The sequence below is a fragment of the Ciconia boyciana genome, chromosome 4 (genome assembly GCF_034638445.1).
Source record: "Ciconia boyciana chromosome 4, ASM3463844v1, whole genome shotgun sequence".
Lineage (NCBI taxonomy): Eukaryota > Metazoa > Chordata > Aves > Ciconiiformes > Ciconiidae > Ciconia > Ciconia boyciana.
Window position 1 is genome coordinate 61,244,099 of NC_132937.1, and position 14,293 is coordinate 61,258,391.

At 39.1% G+C, this 14,293-nt stretch overlaps 1 protein-coding gene across 4 annotated transcripts in view; it reads left to right on the forward strand.

Annotated features, from left to right (window-relative positions):
• Positions 1 to 14,293, forward strand: part of NTRK2 (neurotrophic receptor tyrosine kinase 2) — a 201,126-nt gene that overhangs the window by 27,094 nt on the left and 159,739 nt on the right. For all 4 annotated transcript variants that reach the window (XR_012042107.1, XM_072859245.1, XM_072859244.1 and 1 more), the window contains exon 5: positions 2,000 to 2,154. Coding sequence is in view for 3 of the 4 variants with exons in the window: in XM_072859245.1 (XP_072715346.1) it covers positions 2,000 to 2,154 (155 nt within the window). In the remaining variant the exon portion in view is untranslated. The remainder of the gene's footprint in view (positions 1 to 1,999; positions 2,155 to 14,293) is intronic.

Sequence of the window (14,293 nt, forward strand, 5' to 3'; positions counted from 1 at the left end):
GGAAAAATGGATGGTGTGAAGGTTAAACTGAGTAGTATTTGAGGTATGGAGGCAATGTGTGATGGGGGACAAGTAGAGAGAGAGAGAGGATACAAAATTGAGGTAGAGTGTTGTGGGCTTGGGAAAGAGTTGGAGTGTAGGGACAGAAGAACTGAAGTTGTGCAAACAGAGATTGCGATGAAGTGAGATAAAAAGGTGTGGGGGAAGTGAGGGAAAGAAAGTGGGGGGAAAAAGCAGGGCCTGAAGGGAGGAAAAACAGTGATGAAATCAGTATCAGTTGAACAATTCTGTTGATGAGCTGCTAATGCATAGGTGGAAAATCAGGAGAGAAAGAAGGGTATTGGAAGAGGAATCCAAGAGGACAACAGTGCCATAAATAGCTTCTGAAGAGCTTCCTCTAAATCTGATGAACAAGCGTCCTGTTGTTAGCACTCTTGTAAATCAAAACATAAAGGGATGAAAAATTGAGGATAGGGTGAAGTAGAAGATATTCACCAGGTATTGTAGAGAAGGAGATGCTGCTTTGAAAGACTTCTTCTTTTAGAACAAACTGTAGCTGCAGCTGTAAAATTACAGCAAGAAAGATAAAGACACATCATTTGCTTTTACTAGGTCCTGGTTTTGGCTAGACCATCATGCCTCTATGCAGCATCCTGCCTATGATGTGCCTAACTCCCTTGGTGGGTTTAACGCAAAACAGTGGAAGAAAAGGAGTGTTCGGCCACTGGTCAAGGGAAATTTCTCTTTTACAGGGAAGTTATATGATGAAACAGAAGATGGGAAGTAAATCTTGCTGTTTTGAAAATGTGTGTTGTAGGTTTTGACCCAAGGGATCCTAATGTTCATACTCTGTCTTGCATAAGCAGTTCTTGTCCATGCTGTGGTGGTGGTAAAGTCCAGCAGATGACTTCTGTGAATACGAATTGCTCCTTCAGAGGCTTGCGAGAATGATCCCTGAAGCTGTTAATCCTCAAAGAACTGCAGATGGCTTTTGGGGGAACAGGTTACAGCTCTGATAAGCTGAGTTTTTCATGATTTGCACACTTCATGTCCTCAGGAGGCATTTATGAGCATTGAGTTTGGTTTCTGTACATCGAAAATACCCGTGAATTTTGTTAAGAACAATTGTTCTCCTTGTAATGAGATGCCTTAAACAGTCACTTGCACATGCTTTATTGGATCTCATCTATGCCTGTAGGAGAAAAAAAACACTAGGTAACTTCTTACGTAGATATTGAGATGTTTCTGTTCATATTTTACTTGGACGTTATTGCATTACAGTGTTGTGTAGTTTTATTAAATTTTAAAACTAGAATTTGGTAAGTTTGCTAACTTGTGGTTTAAATTCCATGCAGCATACCGTATAGCTAGATGATACATTTCTGTTTCAGGGCTGTTTTTTCAGTTGGTGTTTCTTCATGACAGGGTTTTACTGTGAGATTTTCTAGAGTGTTGTAGCGGATGAATTTTGAAGGTTAGGTAAAATCCTTTTTTATGATTAGAGTTTGTTAGAGCTTACCTATAATCCGTGACTGTTTGACTCTATAAAGAATTTACCACCTCACAGCAGTAAACCATTTCTGGCATGGTCTTTCTGAGGTAGCTGAGCAGAAAGTCAAGCGTAGAAGAGAGGAATTCTGATCTCTGCTTGACTCTTATGAAATAAAATGGAGCTTGATGGAAAGCCCAGTTCTCCATGTGCTCCTGATTTACACCAGCGAATTGGAGATAGTAGTCGAGTCCCCTGTGTGATCTCTCCAATCTATGACAGTCTGGATTCTTGGTGCAAAGAGAGTTTCATCCTCTACATGGAAACCGTTATCCACTTGCAGCTTGCATTGCACTAAGGTTACTATGGTTGCATTCCTTATCCTTCTTAACTAAAGGGGTCAACTTCTACTTTCACCCAGCTGAGTGCTTGGAGTCCCCCTGCCCCCCATTTTTTTCTATATGCATGACACATTCTGCATTGTAAACAAATTGGTTTTTTTTGCTATAGGATATTGGTGGACAATCCATTCAAGTGTTCCTGTGAAATTATGTGGATCAAGAAATTTCAAGAGACCAAGTTTTACACAGAAACTCAGGATTTATATTGCATAGATGACAACAACAAGAGGACAGCCTTGCTGGATATGAAGGTCCCGAACTGCGGTAATAGTCTTTTAACATAAAATTACTGCTAAATTATTGTGAGACAGGAAAAACAAATGTGCTTTTTTACAAGGTACCTATCTGGATGACAACAGCACTGCTAAAGGAAAAGGTTTCAGTGGAGATATTAACCACTCAGTGATCTTTCACCCCACATGGAATAATTCTGGGAGCTTCACATAAAGCTTTTTTTTTTCCCTTGATCCTTTAAGAATGTACCATTATTCATGTGCAGGAAAACAGAACACCGATTATAGATAACACAGAAGAATTATGTAAAATGCATGTGCCTTTGTTAAACTAAATAGTAGTGCTTCCAAGCTCAATAGACACAAGATTTTTACCTCCTTGATTTTTTTTCAGGTATTTATGGTTAATGAAGTCTTTATGTTCCTTCAAAAATACAAACTCTAGTGCTATAACCATAGGAAGAAAATTCAGAAGAGCTGCCTGCTAATAGAAACAAATCAGCAATAGCTCTGTTCTTCACACAGATAAAACTCTACTGAGTTCACTTGTCAAGGCTATGCAAAAGAGTTAGAACAAGCTTAGGTCTGTAGCATTTTGCAGCATATTGTTTTCAGTTAGCTTATATGGATCTGGAGATAGTGGAAAAGTGACGTAACAATAAGGCTTTTTTTGTATACAACTTTGCTGCCTGTATATGGTCCTGGGACAGCTGGTGAAAGGTTTCACCTACTAGTTGAAGAGATTTCTCCTCCTCTGTGTACGAGGGGCAGAGGCTCGGTGTTTCTGACACGACGTGAGACCTGCTGGAGTCTGGAGTTTCCTTTGCAGAGCTGGGAGGTGGGGTGCCCAGCAGCAGGCAGGCAAGAAGGAAAAGGAGCAAAGGTGTCCTCATGGAGGGCTGATTTGGATTGGGAAAGCTGTAAGTGAAGACGAATAGCAGGAGGATCACAAAAATGATGCCTTTTCTCCTTCCACCTCTGCCCATTGAGTGTCCTTTTCTCCACTGCCTATATGGAGGGTGTGACACCCTCTGATAGCAGCTGCCAGTGAGGAACAGCCATGGAGGGAAGCTGCTGCAGAGCCAGCATGTGTGGCATTTAATGGTACACAGTAATGCATTTTATGGCCATGTATCATGCTGTTGGTCTTGTGTCCAGCTTCCTGGTGGGGCCAGGCATCATGGTGTATTCACGACAAAAATGATGCTAGTGTCTGGTGTGATCAAAAAAAGGCAACCTGTTTAAGGAGTCTTGTGAGCTGCACAGTTGGTCTTGTGTGCTGCAGGATCTGATTTACCTGAAGTGGGAGATGATACCAAGCTGAGCTAAATGGACCCAACCGTCTGCTCCTTGGACTAGAAGGCAGATTAATCTGCTGGGTGTAGAAAGGTCTCCTGGTGGATTGGGATCAATTAATACAAACCAGTAACTCCAGCATAGCCTTTTGTAACATTCTTGGCTGGCACATCTAGAAGCTACCAGGAAGCTTGGATTTTCCTTTGAAAACTTTTGTTGTTAAATGCCCAGAATTAAACCTATGAGGCTTTATTTCTTTCTCCTGAGTTCTTGACCATCTGCAGTCACAACAGACTTGTCTGTGACCTCTTGATGCTGTGTAGGTGCACGTGTTGTGTACACGTGCGCTCATCCTGTGGGCATATCTTGACTAAAATACTTGCTATGACAAGGGAGGGTGGTACTTCCAATTAGAGGAGGAAGAGGAGGAGGAAAGGTGAGTATATATGACATTCAGATTGGAATTTCCAGTATGTGGAATTTCCATATGGGAAACATGCATTTTGCTGAAGATCCGTGTGGATGTCAGCACATGCCTGCAAATTATCTATGTTAGTTTACAGGGTCCAAATATGACTAAATTTTACATAATTGGGTTTTTTCCTTTTTTTTCTTTTCTTTTAGTGGGTCTTTCCCCTTAATCTACCTTTTTCAAAATGAACCAATGCAGGACATAAGTTTTTAATAAAGATGACAACACAGCCTTTTCCTAGGCACAGAATAGAGAATCCCAGGTGAAGAGGAATGACTGGCTTGGTGAGCATGGGCTGTGTTCTGGAAGATATCTGAAAGATCCAATGCATGGCTCTTGCTTTCACTATCCCTGCAGATATTTTTCTGTGTTTAAAAGGACAAGACTTAATTTCAAAAAATCCCACTGATGAATCTGGTTTATTTCATTTCCAGAACTTTCTGAGATGCTAATAGGTAGAACTGAAATAGAAGAATAATTCAGCTTTTGACATATGTGAACTTTTTTTCCTGTGAACTACGTGACCTTTTTAGCTCCTTTTGATGTCAAGAGAAATTCTTGGGCATGCAGGCCTTTGAATTTTGTTAATAAAACATATTCTAATTTTCTCTGATAATGAAATGGTTTCATCCCATCTCTCTGGTTTGTTATGTTTTTTTGGTTTAGAAACTAAGCAAACATGCTCTCTTCTTTGTGTGCAGGTGTTATTAATTACTTCATAATATTTTAGTAAGTGGCCTGTACAGTATGTGGTAAATGTCTTGGTAACAGGACGTCTTGCTACTGTGTGCTGTTAATAAATCTCTTGCTGGGAAGTTGGAAGAGGCCACTGTGGTTTCTTGATCATAAGGCTTTGGTTTGTAGATAATTGATGTGAAAATTAGCAAAGTTCTGAGGTACTTTAATTATTGTTTATATAGTGGAAGTGTTCATTAATGTGCTGATTAAAGGCTGGTTGCAATTTAGATGCCATCATCTTTGTGATTTCTTTTCCTGAGGTTTAAAGTCAGGTATGCTTACTATCTAGAAGATCCTTTCCAGCTGCAATATTAGAAGTGTCAATCAATTGTTATGATGTTTGCAGAATTATTTTTTCAACTACATTAGAAATGTATTTATGTATGATGAAAATTGTCAGATTCTTTTAAGTTTTAAATTCACACTTAATTACTATGTCAAAGGTTTTTAAGTTGCATGTACCACAGTAGTATTAGTAGAGCCTTCTATGTAGAGGAATGGTGGTTTTTAGTTTTGCCATTTTCACAGCATTTGCTGGTTGTCTGTACAATATGGACAGCATTACCACCTAGGTCATCCTCTTTTTTTTTTGTTTCCACCTGATAAATAGCATTAGAAAATCAAGAAAGAGAACTAACTAAATAGACACTTTGTTCTTATTACTACTGTAAGCTCTGGCAGCAATTGCCACGGGTGTATTAACTCCTTAGAAGTGAGGCATGTCCTAGCCTGTGGTAAGGTCACTCAAAAATCCTTCAGTTTGCATATCACCTGGAGCTCATCGAGTACCAAGGAGGCAAGACCATGTGTTTGGGACTGGTTATTAAGGTGTTGGTTGCTCCCTCTGGTAGGCATTCAGTTAGTCAGCTGCTATCATTGAACCCACTGATACCGAAAGAATTAACTTTTTTTCTTGTGGTATTTTTGGGAGGGGCCTGGCTTCTACAGTTCTCTCTGCAGCCCCATGTGGATTTTTTGTTGCTCTGGATCTCAGTCTGGTAATGGCATTTTGCCTTATCTGGCCAGTTTAGTTAATCAGATTGTTTTGTATATGCTCGTGTGGTGCTTGATCTGGCTTTCAATTTTGCTTACTGTCCCAGCTTTGTATGCTTATTTATCATATATTGTTTCTGCAGATGTTTTCTTTCTTGCCATTGGTCATGCATGCTAGCTAAAGACTGCTGAACAAAGTGGCAAATTAATCTCATGTACTAATTTGTTGTACATATAACAAACCTATGTTCAGACTGGCTGTTTGTTTACATACGCAGCGAGTCAGCGGAAATGTTGTCCGATCTGAGAACTATGGGATTTTGTGAATGCTAACATTTTTTGTCTATCTCTTCCCTTGCGTATGAAGTACTGTGGTGTAGCTGTTAGTGCTGCTTCTTTTGTATGACTGACAAAATTTTAGATGTTGTTGTAATGTAGAATTACAATCTAAAGGGACAGGTTGCCCATTTCTTGCTTGGTTGGGAAAGCCATGAATTTTTACAGACAATTGTTCAGATGACTCCAAATGGACTGGACTGAATCTGGTTCATTTCAGTCTCTTTCTGGTGATAGATTTTTGTTGTAGAGGGAAACAAGTAAATGGTAGACTGGAGGCAGGTGTTTATAAATTCTAAGGGGGGAAAAAGGCAAACTGAAGGATTGACACGTTTATTTCTTTGAATTTACAGAAAAGATTTGTCATGTTAGTAAGTCAATAAAATAAGCATTAGATCTTAGGCAATCACAGTACAATGCAGTCTAAAACCACAAGCAAAGGCATAATCCAGTGGGTGTTGACATTTTTTTCCATTATCAGCCAGACTTCACAGATAAGACTATCAGAAGGAGAACATTACAGGCAGAATGAAGTGAGTTTAAAAAAAGCCTTAAACATTCTCCATGTTTACCTTTCAGAATATTCATGGGCTCTCTAGCCTATGTTGTTTATTTTGGCTCAAGAACTAGATGTTATGCATGATGTATGGTGGCAAACTGTTCTTATTTTCTCTGTAAGAGTTTTAAATCTTATCTATGATCATGGGCTGCATGAAAAATGTTTTTTATGAGAGTTTTGACAGTAATGGGGTTTCACTGTTGTTCCGAAGTGGAGTTAGAATTTTCCAGACTTAATTAAAACAATTTTCATTATTCCAGCTTTTAAGTGAAAATAACCGATAATTTATGGATATTTGAAAAGGCAACAGGAATCTCATTTTCAAAGACATGTACATAACTTCCTTGTGAGCATGCACACTTTTATCTGTTCATGAAGCAACCAGTAACTTTCATACAGACGTCTAGGCACATGATATGCAAATCAGGGCTTGTGAATGGTGATAGTTGCATGTATGTGATGATGTGAACTTCTCATATTTAAAAAAAAAAAGCAGAATTTTGTTTTATAATTCTGATTCAGTTTCTGCTTTAACTTGAATGAAGCAGGTTTATAATACAAAGCAGGTTAGAAATAGAAAGAAGTAAGGCACTGTCTAAGGGAAGGAAACATGTCTTGATTGCTCAGGTATTGTTCCTGAACTCAGCGCATTGTGCGGGTTTGCAGAGGTACTCTCTACGCCTGACTTGACGCATCTGCGTAAGTGTGGAGTACTGATCTACTGAGGGAGAATGGCTGTCTGACTGTTGGCTGGTGGTATTCTTACTTTGCTCTTATAATATAACTAGGTGAAGACTGATAACTAGATAACTGTATTCTGAAGTCTAAGGAAAGTACTTTTTTCGATTTAAAAGTGGAGACATTTCATGAAGGCATGCCTTCAGCCATATACTTGGTATACGTGGTATCAAGAGTGAAACCCGTCATTTTACTCATTTGTGTGCTTCTCTGAAAATGTTTCTGTTTCAGGATCACGTTTATCACGCTGCAATATTTGACAGGTTGGCATTATTTTCAGTATTTCCTGGACACACCTGAAATTCCCCAGTTAAAGATACAGGAATTACAACTGCGTTACATGCACTTAGTGAGTAAGAATCCATTTGTTAGAGGTTTGCATAAACTAGTTTAGGCCTCATTAACTTGCGTTACAAAGGCTGTTTAGCTTTTGCTTCATCTGTTAAGCTTGTGGCAGCTGTATTCAGCCCAACTGCACTGAATGTATTTCATTTTCTTTGGAAAGTTGTTGTGGATAAACTGAAGCTTAAATACCAGTTAAGAACAGTTTCTCCAGCTGTAATTTAATTTCCTTAACCATTCAGGGAATTTGAGAGAAAACATGGCTGGGTACTTTCAGGAGACTGCTAGCAAGGGAAGTGTTGATAAGGTTGGTAGCCTCTATAGAAACATACAATCTGAAAATTCTTCAGACAAACTGTTGATATTAGTACTGGGGACGAGGTCGATCAGATGATTCAGGTGCTGCAAGATCCTTTCTTATTCAGCACCTTCCTACTAGAACCCAGGTCAGGCCTAGGCACCTTAAGAGAAAGGTCTTGGGCAGAAGTTAAGAACCTGATGTAAACCTTGGAAACATAAGCCCTTCATCTGGTTTGAAATGTCAGCAGCAACCTTCAACCTTCTGCACAGGTTGACTGCAGAAGACGGCTTGCTGTCCAAGTGAATTTGTTCTGGTGCATGGCTTTTGGTGGTTTTTGCCTGCATGGCATTCATGATGGCATTTGAAGCCCTGGATGGGGTGACAGTTCTGCAGAGGTTGCGTTTGTTGCTGTAATTGTGAAGAAGAGTTAGCAAGTTTTGTGGTCTTTGCTGTGGCACACACTGGCTCTACTTACAGAAGTTTGATTCTAGTGATAATTTCAGTTAAGCAGGGAGTGATGGAGTGTTTAAAGGCAAAGTAAGGGTGTATTGGCTCTGGGAAAGCATACTTTAAAGACTCATCATCTTCCGGTAGAGCCTGTACTTGTTTAATTATTTTCTGTAAAGGTTCCCAGCTGAATGTGACAATCAGGCATGTCATGATTGGAGGCAGATTTCTTTTAGTATTTTAAAATATTTGGGTGTCTCAGTGAGCTGCCACATCACTCATTCTGCTTCCCAACAGAAAGACGTTCCTCCATAGACTAACAGGTGGGTGTTGTGAGTGTCAGATCTGGCACGGTAAGAAAAGAGAGTTGGACTTCTAAGAAGGTATGCTGAAACAGCAAGCACATCTAGCAAGAAGAGGTCCAAAATGAGCTTGTTCAGTGTGTGTGTATGCCTTCCAACTGCTCATCAGGAAATGCTGAAGGCATAGGAAAGCCCTAAACTCTGGTCTGAATGACTCTCCTCAGGGCTTTGGCAAGGAGCCTCTCCGTTTGGACTCAGTCTCTCCCAACGGTAGGAGTTTGTGCTTTTCCTTTCAAAAGGGCATAACAAGAACTACTCTCTCTTTTTTTTTTTTTTTTTAAATTAAAAAAAAAAAAGTAGTGGCTACAGGAGGAGCTCTTGTCATCATTCTCTGGATTCAGGTTCAGCTCAGGAATCTAACGTACAGTTTTGGGGATAATGTCCTCACCACCAACCTGTAGAGTGTTTGAGACTATTCTAGATTAGCCGTGTCAGACCTATGCAAAATACCATGGTTGTTGTGGAAAACACCCATTAAGATTTGCTGTGCCACATGGTGAGCATATCTCTACTCAGTGCTCTATTCAGTGGCTATATATTCTCCTAAAGAGTTGAAGAGGTTTTGGTCTGGAACAGTTTCTTTAATTTACATTAACACTCAGTGGGCAGAGTATGGAAATGTGCTGGGGGAAAGGTTCATAATCCAGGATTCCTTTTCCTGTTTCCCCCTTATATGTTTCAGATTAGTGTCTCTACTTTTAACTTGAATCCAAGAGAAATTTCAAGTTTTGTTGTGCATGGCAAAGTTACAGTGGGGAAATGGAGAGTAGTGCCTGGTGATTAGAGCAGTGAAGTGAGAAGTTGTGGGCTTCTCTTCCCTGTAGCTGAAGAGGAAAGTGATCTTTGGGCTCCAGAAAAAAGAAGATATATGAGAGATGGTAATTTTTTAAAATGTTCCTTATTTCTGCTAATTCTGTATTTTATTTGCCTAACAAATTTTTTTAATTTTCATTGAATATGGTTGTGTTTGTCATCTTGGAGTAACGTCTGTGAGATTTCTGCAATTATCTCTATGTATTAAGCATTTTGATTTTGTGGTTGTGATACAACAGGGAATGGAAACAATGATTTATGTTTCTTTAATTCATGTTTTGCATGTAAAATTTCAGGGTATCCTGTTTGTAGTGCTCTAAAGACACAGCCAGGCTGATTTTTGGCCCTGTCGTTCTGCAGACTTTGGTGGAAACATGCCCACTTAGCCCATGACTGAAATTTGGCTCAGAGGTTGTTGGCTGCAGACAGTTGCTAAGTGAAACACAGGAGGTATATCACATATCCTACAGTTCCTAGCTTTGTAGCTAGAATTACTAGAAAGTTTTTTGCTTTGTTTTTTAAACCCATAAAGGCCATAGGAAAAGACCTTTGGAATTTGTAAGCATTCCTCTATTTTCAACCAAGGCAGAATTTTAACAGAATGATGTAAGAAAAATCTGTTTTTTCTTAAATTTTATATTGGTACAACCTCTTCAGGGCCAGCAAGACCTCTGAAATTTGCAGATCCATGTGCACAGTTCTTAACAAATTGCATTGTCAACCATCCTGTTTTCAGGCTCCAGACAGTACAAGTAGTGGGTGTTACCAGGCTGTACTGTAGTGCTGTAATTAGTTGTATGTTTTCTCCCTAGAGAGAAAAAGCAAAACCAGGGGAGCCGAGAACCTTGGAGTGTATTGAAACCTTATGTGAGGCAAACAGACTGGATTTGGGCCACTGTATCTTAAGAATTACAGGGGATATTTTATAAATTAGTGGTTTTGGTAGTCTGCATTTACGTGGTTCAGTTTGACAGATGGTTACTGGCTCAGTATTAATTTAATCATTCTGGGTCTGATATATTTATTGAAAAGATGACTAAGGATTTCAGGTAAGGATTAAAAGGACCTTACTAAAATTCAGATGCAGTTGGCTAGTTTTGAGAAAAAAAAATGTCATTTTTTTCTTGGTAACTGCTTGTTCTTATCACAGAACAGGTTGACTTGCAAAAAGGTGCCAAGCAATAAAGAGATGTCATGGGCCACATTGAAAACCATTTAGTGACACTGCATCGTGGCTAGACTCCCGGGAATTTATCGACAGGCCGATGAAAATCAGGAGCTTAGCGTGCAAAGGATGGCTTAAATGAATGCAATATTGGATTTATGGTATTCTCTCAGGTGGTCCTTTCTTCATCATGTCATTTCTTAGGTATTAGTGACGCTAATTGACCCCATATTGAGAGAATTTTTTTGTGAAGCTTTTTGAGCAGCTGAACAAATCCCAGAACTGAACAGATGAAAGTTGAAGCTGAAAAAGTCAACCTGGAAATAATTTTGTAAAAAGTTTTGTACCTGTGAAGATAGCTAACCAGTGAAACAACATCTTGGGTGTAATGGTAGATACTTTTCTCTTTGCTTAAGACCTTCTTATTCTAAAAGTTGCTGTAGTGTACTGGCTAGAGCATTAGCTTGGTGCTGAGAGTTGAGTTAGACTACAGAGTTTGTATTAATACTCAGTTATTTCTTAATTAGGTCATATCCTTCCTTTGACATAGAGTGACAGTCTGGCTCTAGCAAGGCCAGTGTAAGTTTTCTGTAGAAGGTAGTAAGTCGCAGCATGAAGACTTTGAAAGCCCTCTAGGAATTTAGACACATTCTTTTTATTAATTTCCATTGACAGTTGTGTAGCTAGACGTTGTAGTAACCTTTGAAAATTTCATCCAAAGTATTTGGTTTTGTGATTGCTGAAGTCTCAACTGTGCACAGTGAAGATATGAGTCATGCCTAGTGATGCTTGGCAGTTCCACTGTCTGATGGCCTTGGGCCATCAGTTTGCACTGATGACGGTCTCTGAAGGTAAATAGCCCCCCCCCCTTAAAGGAAGGTTTGTTCCTTCTAAAGCATGAAATGATACGTGGAGAGACTCAGCTGACATAAATGAGTTCCTCCTGCTTTGTCTCTGTTGTGTCCAGTTGTGCTGGGGTGAGGGAATTGACTGCTTATTCTAATCCAGAGCTGCGAATTTCTGGGAATAAAGTGTTATCCATTTGAATATGAGAACAGATATTCTGTATGTGGTGAAATAACATAGCTGTTATACACCCATACATAATGAAACACATGGATTTTAGTGTACGCTTTCATCTATTGAACTGCGTAACTCTCTACAGTTTAAAATTCTCAGTAGCGGGTTCTGTCCTCCCATTTTTGTAGAGATTGAGAAGCTTTGGGTAGATTATTGAGAAGAAAAGGGACTTGAGAAAACAAAATGAAACAGAGTGGTCTTAAGAAGATCATTCAGAAACTCTCTTTTCTCTGTCCCGTCAGAACAGGAGAGCACTCAATGAATTTGAACGTCACAGGCAAATTTCAGAACTCGTAAAAGGGAATGGCTCTTGTATATGGCCTGGACAGTACACCTGTGAAACTCATTGCTGCATAAGGCTATTAAGGCCAAGAATATAACAAACCTAAAAAAGAAATCGGATACTAGCAGGGTTATTACTGATATCCAGAATTATAATAATTAATGCTATCAAAGTTTGAAAGAGATATTGTGTTTCAAACTTTGGGGCACAGGGTAATCCCTGTCTGACATATCAAGATGAGACTTGTGGAAAGATGATGTCATGTCTACCTTGTATGGGCTCTTATACTACAGTATAAACTTACTATGCTGGCAGTGTACAGAAGTATTTGAACCTGTTGTCTGATTGCTTGTGTCAATTACTGTATCCAAAGTCCTTTAAAATGTACATCCATATCAACAGAAGTGACAGTCATCTAAAACACTGTATTTAACCAAATTAAGTCAGGAGTAAATGCAGCATGGTTGGATATCTTTGTAATTGTGTAGGTGTCAAAATGCTACTGACTCGTATAAATGGTCTCTCACTACACTGAGCATACATACTGAGCATATGTGTCTGTTAGGGTGCATTGTGGTTTTTTAAATAGTTATTTTTCAGTACAGGTTTTGCTGCTTAGTCTCATTGCTTTATTGGTAGGTCCAGTGTATCACATTTTCTAGATATGAGGTCTGACACTACTGTCTGCTTTTTCCACTTCTCAACTAGCGTGTATTCTGCTGTGGAGCAGTCTGGGTGCCACTGGAAATAAAAGCCAAAATGACCTTGCAGTTAAAGTTCACTAACTCAGGACACGCAACCAGAAACAATGAATCCCAAGGAAATTCTTGTATGTGTTTCCCACCCACTTCTTATGACTGGGAAAGGGAATAAAAGAAAACACACACAATAATGTGATTATTCTATTCTGTTCTATTCTACTTACACTTTTTTGCTGTAATGTTTTCTGCCGGGTCTTGCAACTGGTTTTTAGTGTAACTTGCGAATCTATAGAATAATAAGCACTATTATTTTATAACCTTCTGGCAGGATACAAGCATGACGTAGCTGTTTCCCTCAGAGATACAACACCAACATGACATGTGCAGACTTTTGCAAATAAACAGAACTGGATCTAATTCTGGGTGGGAACCAGAACCAGTACCAGAGGAATTAAACTTCAGTTGCCTATCCTGTAAATAAACACACTGCAGGAAGAAGTTGTCTCGGGATTTAACAGCTATTAAAGGAGGGCTCTGAGGGACCAAAGTTGTTTTTATTTTTGCTTACATGAGAGGTTTCATGAGAAATGGTGTGTTAGTAGGAACTCTGCAGGCTTGCACAGTGAAATGCTAATCTGTCATGTAGACCTTGTCCCAAGTGCTTGGGTCAGGAAGAAGTGGGGAGCTTTAATCTCTTCGCACGTTCAGATCTGGCAAGAGTAGTTGGAATGGTTTTCCGAGGTGGTGTGGAAGTGTAACTTTATAAAGCAAATGATCTCATTACTTCTCTCCTTGTTCCCTAACCAGCATAATTAATATCCAAATGTTCCCTAAGATTAGTTTTATTTCCTGCCCAGCTAGTCGACAGACACTGCTGAGATTTGAATTCACAGCAGGCGAGAGCAGATGGCTACCTTCGCTAACAGATTACTGTATCAAAGCGTACAAACTGTCCAGCTCTGTCTCAATAAACTTCAACATATGATTTATAAAGTGAACATAATAGAAGAAATCCATGATGCCTATAACGGGAATCATATTACAGCACTACTTAAAGCACTGGGAGAATTGCCTAAGCAGTTATTGTATACTTGTGCTGATCTTCAAATCTTATTAGGCAAGAAAGCATTGCCTGGCAAATTATTTGTCTTGTCTTTGGTATTACTTTCTCTCATTTAATTTTTATTGAACTAATTAAAGGGAGACTTCCAATACATATAGCTTATATTGAAGTTCTAGCAAACATATTAATGTGTTCACACTGATTTTATGGTTAATTGTTTGTATGGGACTTTTAGATAAGCAAAAAAGTCTCTGCTAAACTTCTGTATCTGCAAGTCCATGGTGAAACTACTGTACTCTTAACTAAAAAAAAAAACAAAAAAAGAACCATTGCTGCAGAAAAAGGAAAAGTCGTTGCAAGATCATGCATACATATCCATGCATGCATACAGCACAGCAGATATGCATGCATACAGCGCAGCAGATAAACTTGATTATTTGAGATGATAAATTGCAAGTAAAACTAGCCTGGAACAGTTGAT